The sequence below is a fragment of the Falco naumanni genome, chromosome 8 (assembly GCF_017639655.2).
Source record: "Falco naumanni isolate bFalNau1 chromosome 8, bFalNau1.pat, whole genome shotgun sequence".
NCBI lineage: Eukaryota > Metazoa > Chordata > Aves > Falconiformes > Falconidae > Falco > Falco naumanni.
Window position 1 is genome coordinate 56,814,336 of NC_054061.1, and position 20,072 is coordinate 56,834,407.

The 20,072-nt window shown below is 43.7% G+C and overlaps 1 protein-coding gene across 25 annotated transcripts in view; it reads right to left on the bottom strand.

Annotated features, from left to right (window-relative positions):
- LRRFIP1 (LRR binding FLII interacting protein 1) overlaps nucleotides 1–20,072 on the bottom strand; it is a 111,992-nt gene that overhangs the window by 56,529 nt on the left and 35,391 nt on the right. For 18 of the 25 annotated variants that reach the window (XM_040602819.1, XM_040602817.1, XM_040602814.1 and 15 more), the window contains exon 2: nucleotides 7,150–7,236. In XM_040602819.1, the coding sequence (XP_040458753.1) occupies nucleotides 7,150–7,236 (87 nt within the window). Of the gene's footprint in view, nucleotides 1–7,149; nucleotides 7,237–13,433; nucleotides 13,560–20,072 lie in introns of those variants that run through there. The other 7 variants (XM_040602815.1, XM_040602809.1, XM_040602807.1 and 4 more) reach the window with 2 other exon arrangements.

The window sequence follows — 20,072 nt, forward strand, 5'->3', positions numbered from 1 at the left end:
CATTCTTGCTCTCATACCTGCTAGGCTCTGGGAGGCACATGCAACATTTTCTCCCTAGACGGTGTGCCAGACCAGAGCCTAACCCAGCTGTGAGTTAGGACTTCTGGCTTTTCCATCCTCCCTCCTTCAAAGTAATGGATGCCCAAATATTCACCTGGGATGACAGTTGCGCATCCACCATCACAACAAAAGCAAACATTCACTACAGAAAAACTGTTGTTCTTCTAAAGACAAATTTTGTCCTTAACTGTTGAAGCATAGTTACAAAAGCATCAATGCTATACATCTCTCACCCCTGTACAGCACAGCGTCAGTTTGTTAAAACTCCCTCAAAATATCTTGCACATATACTGCCAGCATTGGAGGATCTCTACAGGCTGCTTTTTCAATTTTTAATGTTTCCACAGAGCCTCACACCATTTGCAGGCCCTAATAAATGCACTGCTGACTCTACAAAGTTCTTCCATAGTCTTGAACAATTTTAATAATACACAAAAACATTACAGCCACTCTAATATATCTGAATTTTAAGTGGAGAATGGCCCTTGACTGATCAGCTTTGTAAATTCACGTGAAAACAGAAAACATGTTTATTCTTGCATGTCTCGCAGCACTTCTAAAGCAAGAAACCCTTCATGTTCCAAACCACCTAACTGATACACAAATCCAGAAGGAAATTGCAGTTTCATCCTCCCCACTTCTCTGCTGAACACCTAGCATTTATCTGTGGGAAACGTATCACAGCTCTGGTCCGAAAGCCCAAGCTGCCTTGCTGCTGATCTTCTTAGATAAGAACTGATGCTGAATAAGCACCACCACCAGCCCTCTGCTCCTAGAGTGCAACCCAGGGGAACAGTGTCTTGCTCTGACCCCAACCCTGCAGCTGGTCAGCAGGCAGCAGGGTAGACAGTCTCCCGTAGTTTGGAATATTCAGGGAATCCCTACTGTCCGTTGTTCTTCAGGGCCATCTCAGCCGAACCCGGATCCCCGTGCTAGGAAGGAAAGTCCTTCCTTCAGTCCCTGCCCCCCGATCAGGTTGCCCTTCGTAACCAAGAAGGACAACAGCAGAACCCAGCTCGATACCTTAGGAGCATTAATTCCTATTCCTACAAGTGCATGGAGGATAATGAGGACCCACACTTAAAACCAGCATTCCCACACAACTCATCACCTCACTTACCTTTGACTAAGAAAACTCTGAAGAAGAAAATTAACTAAACCCTCCCACAGTTCCCACGACTGCATACCAACCCGGATCATTTGCTTCTCTGTTGCACATGCAGAACACCTTTCATCCATACACAGAAGCCAAATGCCGCCACTTTAAATGGCAATTACCATGGAGCTGGTTTAACCTTTAAGCTTTAACTTTCCAATGCTGTTGTTTCACCCACACTTTGAGGCAACACTACAGATGTCTTGTTTTTCAAACCCCAATGCTTCAGGCTTGGCATTGCACTCAACGGGAATACCTGCTAAGCAAGACACGTAAGAAGTCTTGGGCCCAGGACGCAGGTTGCCAATGGATAAGATAACGAGGTCCTTGTTCAGGGCTAGACACTGCGGAGGGCAACGGAGAGGGGCACAGGAATGAAGCCACATGCATCATTATAACTGCTCCAGCATTTTATAAAACCTGGAATTTTTTTTGTCATCCATTAGCTAACAGGCATTACAAGAGCTCTGTTCCAAAGTGACTGATCCGTCATCAGCGCACTGTCCTCCTTCAATAGTATGTTATAGGAGAAAACACTTTTCAAAAACAACCTCTGTTGCAGGTATGTCCCCCACAAAGAGCTTAACAGAGTCAATAGACATCTAAGCAGTCAAATACCCTAAATGGCACTTTCCTGTATTATGGTATAAAAAAAAAAAAAAAAAAGTGCAAAGCATTTTGTCCACAGTATGAGTGGCAGCCTGCTTTCCTGGTTTCCTCATTGCAGCAGCTTTCCCACAAAAATAAAGTTTTGCGTACAGTAACTGTAGAATGGGACAGAACAAGCCAGTGAAGCATGGTTAAATGGCAGCAGAAGGCAGAAATGTAGAGTGTACTAAAGACACCTTCAGCATGGTCCCTCTCCAAATTTTCCTGTGCATCTTCACACTGGCTGTGTAAGAAAGAGATTAACTACATCACAAAACTCCTTAATTTCTGCCCTGCATATGCAAGCACCAAGTTTCATAGTTTCAACCCTTCTGTTCAAGCCACAAGAATTCTGCTTTCCTCTAGTTTTTCCTGCACTGCCTATGATTTCAAACGGCTTCAACCAATCCCAAATGCCAGCTGCACCATGAGACCTGCTGACTTGGATCAGACTTATGGGTACCAAATCCTAGCAAGGGAAGAGGCCTAAGTCACAGTCAACAGGATGGGTGAGAAGATCAGGAGTGTTTGCAAGTCTTTTGCCCACATTAACTTGGCTTTAGTATGTTTACTAACTTCAGTACATGCTCAGGGAACTGGCATGGAAAAAGAGAAACCCACGACAAAGTACTGATAACACATTTTATTCCAAAGAAATACGAATCCAAACGAGGAAAAGTACCAACATATTTATTTGTATGTAAAGAACAAATTTACAAAATAGCAGAGGCAAGTTTTGTTCTATGCCCTTAAAGCAAGAGCTGAAAATGAATCTAGGAGACAAGCACAATGCACTTGCCTTGAACTAGAAGTGGCAGACTGGCAAGGAAGACTCTTATCCTGCAGCTTAAGGAGTGGGAGATCGTTCTCTTTTCACTTCAGACTCTTAATATCAGCTTAAATTGTGGTCTCCAAGTGTCAGTCCTCAAAGAGACATTTTAAGTCTTGCCAGCAGAACACACAGAAGGTACTCCTACATAAAACATTCTCTACAATTAGCCCTAATGCTACAGCTTGTATGCGCCTCGTAACATTAATGTTAAATATTTCTGGGGGAAAAAGGCTTTAATGTATCTTACACCAAGCTTCTAAGAAAAAAAACCAAACCACACACACTCCACTTCATCTAGTAGCCCCACGAGAATTAACAATTTGTTACTCAGAAAAACTGAGCCAACAGCTCCTGACTTGCTCTTCTACGTGCATTGAAAACAAGGATCTGACTGCACGCAAGCATTTGTCTCAGTAGCAAACACAACTCTAGAGTATGAGCCAAATGGACCGGCCTTAGACTCTGCAACTGGAAGCAAAATGTTTGAAGACCATGGCAGCATGGTATGGTAAAAACACCGACAAAAGCCAAACAAACAAGAAAACGAACAACACACAGGACCCATCACTGCTCTGAATCCCACCAGCTAGTGTGTTTCCATAGCGCTGGTACTCACCAAGGAGCAAGTACCGTCTATTACAGTTGTTCTTTCAGCTTAGAACATGCATTGGCATTGCCTCACAGGAGCGCTCTCCTGCGCTGACTTACTATGTGCGGAAGCATACCAGAAAACCTACCCTGACCTCCAGATTAATTATTTACACCTGTAGTGGATAACAACAACAACACAGCACAGAATAAGTCAGAAACATTCAAGCGTTAATGTTTGTTAGATCTGTGCCTTTCTTGGAGCCTCACGACCAGGAACCCATTCTCTACTAAACATATAAATACACACACACATATGCAATTTAAGCATGATCACTGCTGTATCTTCCAAGTCAGCATACATCAGATCATGATTTTTGTGCTCAATTTCTTTCTTCAGCTTCAGCAAACAATTTTCATTTACCTAGTTTATATTTCCCTACTAAACTTGTACTTGTGCTCTCCTCTTTACCTTCCACCCCCTGGGGAAAAAAACCCCACAAACCAACCCCAAAAAACCCACCCCACCCCAAAACACTGGCACACTTACCCTTCTTTCTGCTGCCTGGCATGAGGTGACGATGCCAGGTGATGAGATGATACTGCCTCTGCAACACACCTGCAATCCCGCCCCACCACAGCAAAAGGCAGCAGCTTTCCACAGTGACTTTCCCACACCTCGCACTGCAGTGCAGACTGTTTTCTTCCAAAAGCCCACTTATTTCTGCTATATAACGTCTCCAATTACTGCTCTACTACAGCAGTATGTAACTTCACATTAAGTTTGCAGAAGAATTCTTGGGGTCACCTTGTGTTCCAAACCAAGTTTACTAAAGCTATGCCTCCAAGCACACAGAGCACAAGATGAATAGCAGCAACCACTGGCAAGAGGTACGGCCGCCTGTGCAAGGGCTGAGCCCACACCTGCACCAAGCGTGCTCACCACCATCTAAGGCCAAGCTGTCTGCCACAAGCTTCTCAGGGTACGCTCCTTTTGAAAGGAACTCATCAACAGCGTCGCTGATTGTGAATACAATTTTACGTTTCCAAAATAGACTATGCAGCAATTTCTGCTGTCAGTTGTGTTTTACATGAAATAATTTCTGCCAAAAAGAAGAGCTCGGTGTGATATTGTTTAGTCTTCACCATTTACCTATATGAGCTTTACTACACAGCTGTGACTAGACTTTGGTGCACTCTTCACATGTGGCTAGCAAACGGAACCAGCACGGGGCATTTTAATAGCTTTGTGATGAGATGGCTGCTCATTCTACCTACAGAAACATTCATAAGACAACTAAAATCTCAGGCACCAGGTGCTTTTGCATTGGTATTTCTTTTGTAATGGCAAGCAGAACATTAGCTAAATCACATACGTGGGCTCATGATGTAAGTCACCCAAGTATTTAAAAATGCAGAAAATAAAGCACAAGATTTAAAAAGGCATTAATACTAGATGGTAGGCAGGAGAAGAGCCAACTTCCAGCCCAAATCTTCAACATACCCTGCTTTGCAGCCAGTGAGAGCTATACTGCCACAATTCTAGCTTGTAATGGTAGCATCTGGAATCTTTTAACCCAGATCAACAATGTAAAAATATTCTCAAGTATTCCGTGCTCCACAACAAGCCTGTCAGGGCATGTATACTTCTTTAAGCATGAACAAGTACACACACACACGCAATAAATCTATTTATTGCTTTTTAACTCCCATAACTGGCTCTAAAAAGCCTCTGAAGTAGTAAAGCAAGTGCTTAAAGTTCTGGTTATTAAACACAGCAGTAGTGGGAATGTGTTATTTATTTCTCTGACAAGTTCATGATGGAAACTGAAGATGGCAGACAACAAGCTGTACAGACACCAGTATCACAGTACGTTCTCCTCCAAGAAAGGAGTAGGTGCCAAATCCCGTGTTGCTCACTGCTTGGCATTTTCTGTATTTATGGGGGTTTTTATTATACCTGCAAGATACTTGTGGCAACAAAAAAGCTTCCTGCAGACATCCTTACTAGCTCTACCTTGCACCTGGGGGGTTGAGATTAAACTATCTGAAAAAGTTATAAAATATTAACTAGATGTATAGTTGCATTATGTCATTTATGCCAGTGAACTACAAAACAGGTTGTAGTGGATATCTGGCTTAGCTTTCACTGTTAGTATTTCAGAGCGATAACCTGCGCTACTCAATTTCTATATATACAACAAAGTTTTCACAGATTTTCAGATCACTAGCTCTTCAGGTATTACTGCAGGAACATGCACGCAGGCTTTAGTTTTCATACCAAAACTTCAATTTACTAAGACACTCTTTACAGCATCAGCTTTTAATCTTCAAAGGGGTCATCAGCTCCATTAAGGTTATCTGCAAATTATATGGCAACACCATTGTCAGCTGCCATGACACCCGTATTTACTTTGCTGCCCAAACAAAACACTTAGTGGTTGTTTACCACGGATCTTCTACAGGCTGCTCAGCAAGTCCCATCACTCAGGCTGAGGCACAGCAGGCAGCTTGACAGTACCAATGCTTATCTGCAGTCCAGGCTTTCTGACTGTGATCCAGGTTGCAAGAAACATCCTTCAAAAAGCAGCAACTGTAGCAGAAAAAGGCTCCTCTCTTCCACAAGCACTGTGCTTACAGCAGCGCTCCCCCACAACTCTTACTCCCGGTGTGTTTGCAAGTATATCTAACCCTGCTGTGGCTACGGGGTGCTGAGACACATCCAGACATGCCTCAGCTAGGCAAGACACTCCAGCACAAAGCTGAGCACGGGCAAGCTGCCCGAGAGCTTCTTTTACAGGCTGATGACTGCAGCCTGCACCAACACCAGCCTGCTAGCACACCCCGAGCCACCGTTTAAAAAATGAAACTGAACCCTCCTCTGCACCCTAGAGCATACGTGTACATTTATACTTACTACGTATACCTACACGCTGCCCCAAAATGCCTTACTTTTCCCCTTTCCTTCAAAATCTATCTGAAAAAGATTAAATTATGATTACTGTTGGGCCTGTTACATCAACTGTGCTATTTCATTAACTGCACATCAACAAATACAATTTTTAAGCCCTTCTGGTTCAGTCCACACATGCCAACCCATGCTTGTAGCCCCATTCTAATAGTTCAGCTTCTAGAGCTTGAAAACAAATACTGCTCTCGGTTTCTTGTAGCAGGCTGACATTTAGTACAGCTCCCACTTGTCAAACACAGCAGGAGAAGAACAAGACTTTTTGGTTTTCAAGATCATTCCTACGGTGGAAGCCCATGATATTCCACACTCTTACTATGCCTCTGCATGTCACTTGCTGATGGTACGAAACAACTACCTCTTCCAGAATTTGAGAGAGACTATACCAAGCATTTAATCTAAACACTCTGGAGAAGGTAACGTTTTGCCAGGTTCAGTTTCTATCATTACTCCTGCCAAAAGCAGACCATCAGTTTTACAAAACAAGAGAGACCACAATGCCAGTTTCATAGCAACAAAGGAAAACGACTTACAAGTAGAGTTATACAAGGGCCTTGTCTTGTATAATGTATATGTAGATTTCTATGTTCATAGACTTTAACAAAGTGAGAATCCAATCCCTCCAATGCGCACACAAAAAAGCTGCATACTTCAAAGTTTAATATTAAACAATGATTACTAATCATCAGTATTTTCTGTGAATAATTATACTTGCTTCACCGAGATAAAATTCTTGCCAAAACCCATTTTTTCCACGCTATTTGTTGTTCTGTGATCAACATTATCTCTACACAGACTATTAATGTTTCAATAAAAGACAGATTAATGTTGCGTGCCAGGATGTCTGATTACATTCAGGAAAGCTGATCAAAACACCCCCCAAAGACTCGACCATACCTCTTTCTGCTGTCTCTCCAGTTCTTTCATTCGGATCTCCCGTGCCTCTGCCCGTGCCGCTCGCTTTGCTGCAAGTCTTGCTTCAGCCTGCAAGTGGGAACACAGCAATGAAATAAAAGCTGGGCAATTCAGTGTGAAACACACTTGTCAAGCAAGGCATGAAATAAGGAGACTTGACTCGGCAAGACTGTAAACACATCTGTAGGAGTTAATTCCCTACTGCAAGTAATGGCCCTGCCTTCCATAACTTGTTATGCTTCGCAGTCAGGTAATACACCCTTGTGTAGGCACTACCATCGGTTAGCACTTGTGATTAAAAGTACTCTGTGTTTCCTTAATTACTATTTGTGTGGATAGAGAGGGAACAGCGAGATTTATTTAAGAAAGGTGAGGTCTACCCTCCCCCCACCCCGTGGCGCAGATTATTTTTTATTGATGAATTAATTTGACCAAGAGCAAACACATTACGTGCCATTTTTCCTAACCGCTGACATTGCACACACACACACGGGCACAGCAGTTAGGTAAACACTGCTGTTCAGCATGACCACATACAACTAAGACTGAAATGATGGAGGTTAGGGAGTAGGGAACCTGAGAAAATGCACTAACTCAACTAAAGTCCCCAGACGTCCACATTCAAGTCCAAACCTCTCTGGAGTGGAAATCTGCCAAGAACGGGCCTCTCGGGAGATCTGCAGTGCTTCCTCATTTCAGGCCCACTGGAAGTGCTGGAACATGCTATCCAGTAACATTTTTAATATTCTGCTTTTAATCCCAGGCAAAGCCAGCCAGTCTTATAGAGAAAAATGCAAGATTAGCTCAGGCTTGGTACAGCACGACCACGAGCAGTTCACCCAGCGGAATTCAGAATAGCTCAGCAGGGAACAAAAGGCATGGCTCAGCTAGTCACCCTGGTGTTACACCCAGCTCCTCTGCTTCCGAAACCTTTACTGTAAGTACAGCATCCAATTTATCAGGAAAACCTGCAATATTATCAATGTCAAGCACATAGAAAATCAAAATGCCAGCATCTTTACTGACATCTAAACAGAAGAAAAGCCAGAATTAAAAAAAAAAAAAAAAAAAAAGTGGTGTTCAGTTATCAGTACTCCCTCCACTTTACTGCACTGCCCCTAAACTCAAACTGGTAGGCAGGCAGATTCCTTTTGATGACTATTGCAGCTCCCTGTTGTGCAAATACATTCTATTTAAATGAACAGAGTTTTTAATTCTTGCAACACAGACTTCAGCCTGAAAAATTACTTGTAGCAACGGAAAAACCTTCTCAGAGGATAAAACACACCCATGGCAGAAAGAACAAAGGGTTGGTTTTGCACAGAGCCCTTTCTCTTTTCAGTTCATTGCTTGAATTTCGAGGTAACTGGCTCTGCTACGGACAGAAATTGCAAAACACACTCACGGTCTCATATTTAGAGGACACCTCCACATTGCACCCAAAAATTGTCCCACTCTCATCACTGCAGGGTGCCATCAGTTACAGAGCCAAACGCTGGCAGGCTCCAGGGTGCAGGGACATACTATTACCACAAGTGTTTTCAAGGGACCATGACTTGCCAACACAAAGCAGTTTGTCTAGAAAAAAAAAAAAAAAACAACCAACCCACATCCCTGCTGCTGGGCAAACACGAGATGGAATCCCTGCCAGGCAGTGTTATGATTTACCTGCCGTGTTTGCAATGGTTTATGACACCCACTATATAAACATGCTCTAGGACATATGCTAAAGGTAAGAAATCACTGCGCTGGAACAAGTATGATATTGACTTGACGTGATCCATTGCAGTACCCTCAAGAAACGCTACTGTGAGTCTATCCCGCAGTCAGTACCGCTGTGAATGCAGGATGGAGTCAGAGATGAGGACTGCTCCGGGCTAAGCATCACAAGAGGCTGCCAGGTGACTCATATGATGCTGCGTAAGGGTAACGACCACCATCTTTTGCCAGTAGCCATTCAAACACAGCATGCATTTACCCCAAGGAAGGGGAATCCTGCCCTGAGATCTCCAGCTCATTAATGATTTTTTGGCAGAGAGGGAACAGGAGATAATGCCTTTCCCTCCTTGCAGTTTAGAGAAATACTCCCTCATCCTGAAATGCGAACTGTAAGTAGTCTCAAGGAACAGCACAAAACCAAAAAGTAAACAAACTCAAATCTGTACAAACATTTGCAAATTGCACCTAATTTAGGTGAAGAACAACATCAGTGCAAGCAATTAGCTATATTTTTCCCTTATGGAAAATAAAAGGGCCCTAAAGCCTCCATAAGCAAAATATACCAAACAGTACAGAACTGTGTCCAGTTTTCCTCTCCTGCCAGAAAAAGACGCAAGATTATTTTGATGTTAACATTATTGTAGATGTCATCTTTATGAATTTCAATAGCCAGCTGAACTTTCACATTAGAAAAACTAGATGCCTGTATGTAAAATTCAGGCATTGCACTTCACGTGTACATACATCCCCTTCCCTTTTCCTTGTAGGAGAAGGACCAAAGGATTTATATGCTTGCTAGCTATGTTACAGAATTATGTATCCTCCAGAAGTGAGCACAACATACAATGAAATAAAGCAACTTGAAAAATGGACAGGGGGAGGGGATACGGGAGTTTAGCAAGTTTTTCTCAGGCCTTCTTGAAAGCAAGGCTCACCAGTTCCCTAGATACCAACATCAACTACAGTTAAGTTAAATTCATTTTACTTTGTGCAACTTCATACACGTAACCTCTCATTTATTAGGATACATTTCACTTTTAAGTGGTAATCCATGGGGTGTCTCTATTCTGTTTCAGCTTTGCTGTCTTCTACCTGCTCGAGCAAAGCCAATCTGCAAACCTCTAAGACATCATGCAAGAGTAAAAAACACATTTTCACTTAGTATCTTTGAATAACAATGGCTTACATCTTGGAACAAGCATAATTTTTATTTATGAACTTTTTCTTTCCATAACCACACAGCTTACTAGCATGAAGTATCCTTCAATACAAACAAGATAAGCAGTATTTCCTGGATCCTTTAAAATGACTTTTTAAGTTTTTAAAGTTAAAAATCTGCCATTGCTACATACTAGTACCTGTGCAAGAAATCAACAAATCGTTATTCCACCCAGAACACTAGTATTTTAAAGCAACTTTATCACATCAAAACAAAGAATTACAGAACCATTCCGGCTGGAGGTCTGAGTTCATTTGTGCCTGACAAAGGTGACGTGTAAGAAACAAACTCTTAACGCGTTTTTGAATGCACAACAAAATGAGACTACGGACGACAAGAAATACACAAGGAGAAAAATTTTTCAGTGCAATGATGTGATCAGTACAATAAGCACATTAATATTTCTGTGCTATAAATACCTTGATTTCTTGCACACCCTGCAAACAGCAAGTTTAACTTCACATTTCTCTCTCTGCGCTGCCTAAACCAAAACAAGCTTTGCCTGGATGACTTTGGCCTTCATCCAGCTCAAGCACTTGTCAGAGCCCAGACCCAAGCCACCTCTAAGGGCAGCAGCAGGAACAGACAACACAGCCTGCAAGAGACACAACTGAACATCATGAAACCACCAGCAAATTCATACAGACTCAGGAAATTCAGACTACAAAAGCTAAAATGAAAGTCTCAAGGTTGCCAGCATAAATATCTATTCAACAGATTCAAAAGAGGAAAAAAAATAATCAGTAAGATTGAAGGAAGTAATCTTAAAATCATCTAAAATTCACGAGTGACTCAGAGAGCAATACAGGCCTCGATCAAAAGTGACAGATCACTGGCAAAAACAGAAGAATAAAAATATGAAGCCTAATTACACTCATTACAAAGCTTTTGTAACTTCCCTTTTATGAAGTATTGCTCATCTGACAAGGAGAACTGGCAGCTTCAGCCACACTGTGCATGTCATAAAAAAAAAAAATAAAAAATCTTCCCAAGGGGCTTCTGTAAAGCCCCGAGAACAAAACCAGAGGAGATGGCAACCACACTGCCAAGATGAACATGGAAATGCACACCAGCTGAAGAATAATCGCCTTAATTTACGTGACTTGCTCAAATACTACAATCATACAGCCTGCATTTTTGTCTTTTTATTGTAGTCGCCTGGAACGGTTTATACCCACTAAGCCCTGAAACAAGTATGCTGTTGCAAAACGTTCATTGCTTTTGTTGGTCCACTTGCTCAGCACTTGACGACCCTGCTTAAGGGTCACTTCAGTTTTAAAATAAAAATCCAGTCCTGTGCAGCAGCAGATCTTTACCCTGCTTTAAGGAGTTCAGTACATTTAGCTCCGAACAGGGAAAAACTAAAGCAGGTTGTAACCTGGTTCACTACTGAAATACAACTGCATCTGAAAAAAAGCCAAAGCAGGTATGTGATACCAGCGGGAAAGGGTGAGGAGCACCTTTTGCCATCTGCAGCACGAGGCACTGGGAAGTGGGAGTATGAGATCTGCAACTGCAGAGGAGTTACCCCCACACACCCCCTTTTTAAATACCACTCATCAAGATGAGGCGAGGTCTGGCTGTACCCACAGCCAGCGCTGCCGGGGCCAGCGTGTAACACACAATGGTTACGGAAGCGACGGCTTCCTGGCCCCGAGCGCAGCGTCGGGGAAGCTGCACATTCATTATCATTTTGATGACAGAATTATTTAGGTGACTTGGTTAGGTAGAGGCTAATGACATACATCCTGAAGGTGTGCATTCTCACAGCTTTTTCCTTATGAAATGTCCAAGAGTTCATTGTTCAACTGGAAGCCCCAAGAAACGGCCAACAAAGACAGGAAATTATGCTGCTTTTTTGAGCAGTGAAAAATGACTATGTTGACTTGCCACGCAGCTACATGCGTAAGAGTTTTCGATCTATACAAAGAACCCCTTAATTCTAATGTACTCAAAAATGATCTGCTTCAAAGACTAGCAATCAAAGTTAGTATCATATTTTTTGTGGAGGACTGAAGTGTTAGTTTGCCAGCAGCAAATCGTACTCAAAAAGCTTCTCTGATCCCACTGTCAAGAGGAGCTTTGAAAGACAAGTCGCTGACTGAACTACACCTACCTGCTCCCTGTATGCAAGTGCTACTATGTATTTCTGCAATAACAATTACCAGGCTGATTTAAACTTCTTGCCAACATGCTTGAGATACAGGCAGCAAGTCATTTTGGGGGCAAGCGTAATTTTTCATAATTGATGCCTTCCTGTTCCAGTATTCTGCATGTAAAGGTTTTTCCTCAAATATGCACTGTATTTATGTAAGTCATACCTCATCAGACAAAACAAATCTAATATGCTTTGTTGTACTTCTACAGAATTTAAAGCCTATGTAGGCAAGCAACACCTGATCTGCAATACTCCTGTGACACAGCTGACCAGCATTGCTGTCAGGTAAAATTAGCCCTAACCCACGGCAAAGTTTTTCTCATCTCCACTTGAGTAACAAGTGACTTAAACCAGCAAGTTTCAGGAGCTTACTACAAGTCATCATGCACTCCTTTACGTTGTAACAAGAGCATCTATAAATGACTTCTATGTTTAGAGGTCAAAACAGCATATTTACCTGACATTTTTTGCATCTGAGTTATAAATATAAACACACTTTGCACCACTTACTCATGTGACAATGACCCTATGAATCACATAGGGCTCGGTCAATCCACATCCTGCCTAATCCCCCACCTTTCTCTTAAATGCAAATTAGTATTTAAAGGCAGCATATTCATGAACCTTTGCCTACACATCAGCATAAGGATTCCCTTCTCATGCCCACGTACCCGTGTCGCTGGTTAGACAGACGGGCCCATGACAGGTTCGCCTAACAGCTCCTCTCCCCTTTGTACAGTGACAGTGGCGAACCCCAGAGTGACAGTTTATGTCGAAGGATGATTAATTCCCCACTAACATTTTACGGTCCACGGGGGCGTTTGGAAACTTTGTTTAGAAAACATTTAACAGGTTGGGCTGCCGCCACTGCTCCCGTACCAAGCTGAGCGGTAAGCGGCGTGCGGCTCCGTCTGATTTTTAAAGGCCAGCCGTACCGCACGCCCCGCGCGTTGCGGTGAGCTGCCTCACGCAGCTGTCAGCAGCCACCAGCACCCCCCTCCGCAGGGCTGCCAGGTGCGCACCGCGCCCGAGGAGCGCGCACAGCGCGGGGCGCGCAGCCCATCCCCGGCCGCGCAGCCCCGCACGGGCGCACACACCGCCGGTCCCGGCCCCCAGGGCCCCCCGAAGCGGGTCGGGGGGCGGGCGAACGACCCCGCCGCCTGGCCTTACCTGCTGCCGGGCGGCCGGGCTGAGGCAGTCGGCCGCCGCCTCCATGGCTCCCGCAGCCCCGCTTCCCGCCGCCGCCGCCGCCGCCCCGCGCTGCAGGAAGCGGCCCGGCCCTCCGGGGCGGGGCTGCGGGGCCGGCCCTGCCGGGGCACCGGCGGGCTGCGGGGGGCCGCTCCCGGCCGCCCCGGGCCCCAGCTGCGGGGTGGCCAAGGCAGCGCGGAACCCTCCCCCAGCCGCCAGCCCGCCTGCCTCTGCGCCAGCGGCCACCAGTCGGAAATCCCCCCCGCAGCCGTGCGACAGGCTTCCCGGCGGCCGGCTGCATCAGGCGCTGCGCTTCTGCAAACGGTTTCAAAGCTCATCACCTCCTTTTTGGAAGATAAAACCCTCCAGCAATAACCCAGCAACTCCCTGCTCCGTGTACATCTGCCCCCCGGGCTGCACATCCAACCTGCTTCTCCCGGCATGCCAGAGATAACGTTCAGAAGCACTCGAACATACGCTTATAAATACATATTCACACCAACTACCATTTGCATCACTGAAATAAACCATGTTAACTGTTGTTAAACTGCTGCGACTGCATCGGTATGGTGCGTTGGGTTGTGCAGAGCTGTGCTTAAAAGGGGTGACTGATGCAGATATGCTGGCGTTGGTTTATTCGTTAAGAAACAGCAGTAATGTGTAAGAGTTTATAGCGTGTAAACTCCAAGCAATTAAAAAAAAAAATGGGGCAAAAGGAAAGGCCGGAGGTAGAAAAAAACCCCATGTAATCGAGGTCTGAAAGTACTGCAGAAAAGTAATCAGGAATAGTGGCTGGGAAAAAAAAAAATGTATTCTGCATTTCGAAAGGTGTCTTGTGATGACCTGGATGAGCCTACAACACACGAAGGGAAAAATCAGAAGGATTAGAGAACACAAGTGTTTTGAAATGGCATAATGCCCAAGGAAAATTCAAGGCACAGTCAAAGCAGAAATCTTGGCTCCACGGAAATTAATGCCATCTCTCAATTCCCCCGATTTCATCCAAACCACCCCCTGATTCCCCTCGATTTCATCCGAAGCACACACACCCGTGGCATCAACAAAAGGGCAGGGAGAATTACTGAAGGTTACGCAGCTCATTTTATCCATTGCAACTTTGCGACGGCAACAATAGAACATCGGAGAGTCATCTCTTCCTGGCAGCGGATTCTCTCCGGTTGCAGAGAGGCACAACAGGTCACTCCTTAGCAACAAACCCTGCACCCTCTTTCCCGGTCAGCCCGGGCAGGTTGGGGAGCCCTGCGACGCCTCCACCCCACCGAGCTCATTCTTTCCATGAGCTGCCAGCCCAGTACTGAGAATCTGTTCTTTCACACTGGGCAGAGCACATGCTGCCATGCTGCTGGCAATATTTTAGCTAATTTTCAAGCACTGGTACTATTTTACATCTTGGTGGTAATACTTCAACCGGACTCATTGACAGACCCTGGACCCCAGCCATATCCCACCGCCCCTGGAAAGGCCAGACATGCTTCCTTTAAATAAAAGGCATTACGGATGTCTAACTTGTACCCTGGCCCTAGGAGAAACCCTGCTTATGTGAGGGGAAGCTTTGTGTTTGTAAAATAGACTGTGGTTTTACAAAAGTCATGGAATCATAGAATGGTTTGGGTTGGAAGGGAGATGTTAAAGATGACAAAGTTCCTATTGCCCTGCCAGGGACAGGGCCACCACCTTCCACCAGCCCAGGCTGCTCACAGCCCCATCCAGCCTGGCCCTGAGCACTCCCAGGGATGGGGCAGCCACAGCTGGTCTGGGCAGCCTGGGCCAGCGTCTCACCACTCTCACAGCAAAGAATTCCTTCCTAATAGCTAATCTAGACCTACTCTCTCAGTTTAAAGCCGTTGCCCCTTGTTCTATCACTACAGGCCCTGGTAAAAAGTCTCTCTCTCTCTCTCTGCAATAAAGTCTTTGAAGTCTCCATCTTTCATTAAACTCTAAAATCACCTGTTGAGTCTACAAGTTATTTTTTTTCCCTTCACTACAGAAAAAAGGACCCAACTTTGCTTTTAAAAGGAAATCCAAACTGTCTTAAACCCACTTCAGTATGTGTATGAAAATAAAGAAACGAATGTATACAGAAATAATACCTGTTCCTGTGAAGCTGGAACGTATTCACATGCCTCAAAGGTATTGTTGGTTTTGGTTTTTTTTAATTAGAAAAAAGACAGGCTTAAGCTACTCTGGAAGATGATAATGGAGATTCAGTGATACACTATAGCCTTGTGTTAAATTTCTTCTCGGTCAGCCTGCTAGCTGGAGGGTTATGACAGGTATGCCTGTGTAACCAAACACGTGAAATGAAAGGGGAAAGGGAAGCCAGTCAGCCCAGCACGCTTCACAGGCACTCAACATGCAATACGAGAAAACACCTGCAATTTAAATCTGTCTTTAACAGACACCCATTTTATCCCCCAGTATGGTTTATACTGAAATCAGGAACCAGGCCAAAGTAACATGATCAGGAAACACTTTCCTGTTCAGGTGGTATAACCCACAATCCTAAACCCATTATTTAAGGCTAATGAAGTTCCTGGTCTGCTAATGTTTCCCTTATCCTCTGTCAGCAACTGCAAAGAGCAACAGAAATCTAGAATAATCGAAGGAAGACCCTGGCATGCCCTGTAGTGGTGCTTTCTGCCCCAGACAGTTGGCTGCCTTGCCTGGAGACCCACCCCGAGTGCCCGCAACCTCTCCGCTCTGCCCTGCGATGCTGAGCAAGTCTGTCTTTTGCAAACAGCCTCGAGCCCAAGACAAGTTACACCCTAATTCCCAGAGATTGTTCAGCATTTAATTGTGGTGCAGTAAACAGTACCAAGCATTGCAGAAATCCAGAAATCGCCACCAGTTGTGAATAAGGCACTTCTGGGCTATGGCAACTCACCCCAAGATAGCCAGGGGCCAGACACTGAACTTAATTCTTCAGGAAAAGCATGTGTTGCCTTATATGTAGAAGTTTTAACAGAGAAGGGAAAGGAAGGAGAGTGACGTTAACCGTGTAAATCTGAAGCATCGTTAACAACACAGCATGACAAAGTATGCATATTTTCATTTTAGCTGAAAATAGACAATTTGTTCTGGTTTGCTTGGTTAATGAGAATTAACCTCCCTTTACATTCACTGAGAAATCTGTACAGTTTTCGTACTGTCACTTGGAAGATACACTAGAGATGTGAGTAATTCCTACAGAAGGCATAAATTACTGAGGACCCGCATACACCCACACACCTTCTAATTACTTTCTAAGTCCATGTAGAAACCAAGATGTTTGTTTTTATTTGGTTTTGCTTGAGAAAGCACTTCATCCATACCTCAGGATAAATTCAAACACACAAGTGTACTGTTGATCTGCTGGGCAGGAGCTGAAGAAGGGCCAGGAGGTCTTTTTCATACTAGCAAACTTCCATTTCTCAGCAACACAGAGCTGACAGCATTCAAAACACACACTTTAGCATGTTTGAATTGATCTTTTATGAAACGAGGCCCATTCTGCTAGGCAGGTCCTGACAGATTTCCCAAGAACAGGAATTCTCTGCACACCCACATACAGTCTTCCTCATCCCTCCTGGTGCTCGACACTCCACCAAACCCTTCAGACAAGGCTAAATAGAAAGCAAGCGAAACAGTTCTGTAACTACAGGAGCTGAGCCACAATCTAGGAAGCTGGTGATGCATTTTACTTGTTTGCTTGCTAAAGCTACTTAGCATTGTTAAGCTGACAGCGGTTAGCCCTTGCCCTTCCAGCTGCTGCTATGTCACTTGGGGGAGCAGGGGGGTACAGACAGCACCTACAGAACACTGACTGAAAGTGGGTACTAGTCTATCTTTTCTTTTTTTTACCTCCTTAGAAATGAAGGGTCTATCTAGTCATACTTCCATCATATTCAGAAAGATAGCCGAAGTACCTCAAGTTCTGCTAAATATTGTGAATTCAGTGCACAATTCTTGTGTCTGTGCATTTCCCATTCGAAATAAGAGGGATGTTAATTCAGGGAGCTATATAAGCAGGAAGAATGTTCACGACGGAAATATGCACTACAAGTACTACAATGCTAAGTTGAGCATAAGAAAAGCAGGCAACAGGGGAGATTTGGCAGGGGGTGGAGAATCAGCTGACATTTTTCAGAAACCTGGTAGATTAACTGTGAGTTCATCTTAGGTATGCCTAAGCAGAATGCCCCCCCCCCAAAAAAAAAAAAAAATATTACTGCACTTAGGACAGCAGCTAAGTTTCTGATTACACAGACTCCTTATTTCTCCATAGGGAACACACTGCACCTTTGCAAACATATATACACGTACCACAAAAAAAAAAAAAAGAAAAAAAAAGAAAAAAAAAAGAAAAAAAGGGGAAAAAAAAGCATGCTTGCACACAACAGAATGCGTTCCTCCACCAATAGACCTAAACCCTAAAAATCAGTTTCACAGAAGCACAACCCCTTACCTATAACTACCAAGGAGCTGCATCAAAAGGAAGAGGAAAAGACTGTACAGTCATCTTTGAGTTAATATTAAGATCACTGACAATGCGAGCAAATTCCAAGGACGCCTGGCCCCTAACACAGGTCACACTCAATTGATTATTTCTGTCTTCAGGATGTGTTGTGCCAGAGGTAGTTTAAAAGACATAGAAGCAGGGATCCAAGTAGCAATAAAGTAGACAAAACTTTTACAGACAGGTTTAAACACCGAAAAAACCTGCAACACAGAGCATATTGGCTCCAGCTTGGCACACCCCAGAATTAATACTTAAACAATACCAGCAGCCACCTCCCAGCGCTATCCATTATGTAACTCAGCTTAAAACATTTGTGCGTTTCCTTTATTTTCTTCAGTTAGTAACTTTTTTGGTGGACTTGGCAGCATTAGGTTAATGGATAGACTCCATGATCTTAAAGGTCTTTTCAAACCTAAACAATTCCATGATTCTTAGAATTTCGGCAGCATCCCTACATACCAGATTTACAACTGGCTTTCCAAACAGTGGGAACAGACAAAGAAAGTCTCGTTTTGTGGAGCAAGTTGCTGGAAAGTACTTAATATTAGAAGAAAAAATTGGTTACTCTAGCCCTTCCGCCCCTAGTCTTGTTCTTCTGATGTTCAAGGAAGTCTATAAAAAAATCCATGGAGTAACACCCATCTGAAGTCACAGAGACAGAAAAAAAACCATGCATGTATCTCACTTCATCATCCCTGTCTGCTGTGGGCATCCTGGCACCCTTGCAGCTCAGCTGGCAAAGTTAACAAAACCTCCTTGTAAACCGTAACCAAGGCAATGAACTCAAGTATACACAACCGAGTGCTTCTTAGGAAAACAATGTCCGGTTTTCATCACCAAAATGTACTGCCAGTATCAACAGATTATTTTCTACTGAGGCTAGAATGTGACACAGCAAGGAGGAAGGAAACTGCTGAACCAGGCACAAGCGCTTCTCACCACACTTAAGTCAGACAAACCGAATCATGCCAGCGGGGAAGCTAGGAGATTTTTGGGTAGCCTATACGTGGCACGTTTAGCATTCAGCTCAGGGAATCCATTCAGTTTCAGACTCAAAAGCAATGTTGTCATGAACATTTGGATATCAAATATATTAATGCCCAGCTACTATCAGAAAGCTTCAGAAATTTGAAATATGGGTATATGAAAAGTTATATGATCTTTCCATTTCAGAAGAGACAGATTTTAAAATAGTTGCCATAAGCCAATAAATTCCTTATCTAGTCTTAAACTTTTCTATTCCTTTGCTTAACAATGAAAAAAAAAATCTACAGAATTTTAAAAAGATCAGACCACAAAACCCTGAGTTTTGGTTAGAAGCATCTTACAGGACTCAAGTATACAGACATCTGTCTAAAATATACACACACAAAAATGATCCAGTAAGAGACTTGTAGAAAAGTGCTCCTCTGCTGGGGTATCCACAGTATTAGGCTTTGCCATTTCCCAGGCTCTACCTCAAACCTAATCAGCTTTCAAGGGTTGGAAGCTGCATTAAACGTTTCCACCGTGACTGCAAATTTTGCAAGTTAGAAAACCAACAGCAGTTTCAAAGAATACCACACAGAAGGGCAGAGGTTCTGCACTTCAGACCTAGACCCCATCAGGGACATTAGGTGGGGAAACACAAGCAGTGTTTGAATTCGAAAACTGGAAGTGGCACAGGTACCTCACGAAGCTCTCCAACTCAACACACACACACAAAAATAGGCTTTTACTGTGTGAACTGGATATTAGTTGCCAAGTCCAAAAATTAAGACTTACAGCTAATTATAATTACGGTTTCAACCCAAATATTTGCTTATATTCACTACAGAGAATAAGCTAGTATGACATCTTAAATGTACAATGATCATGTCTTTACCTTGAAGATCCTCTGAAAAAAACTGATGAATGTCCTTATTAAACATCTTACCAAAAAAATCAACGGTTCACTTTGTACAGGAAAATTGGACACTTCTCAAAGGGGATGATAAGGACATCTACAAAAGAAGACTGACCAAAAGAACTGTTAAGCATTTCCCATGAACACCCTAGCTGCAACCTAAAATTATTTCTCCCCCGCATCGGGCTCGTTCACATGATGAAATCCTACAAGACTG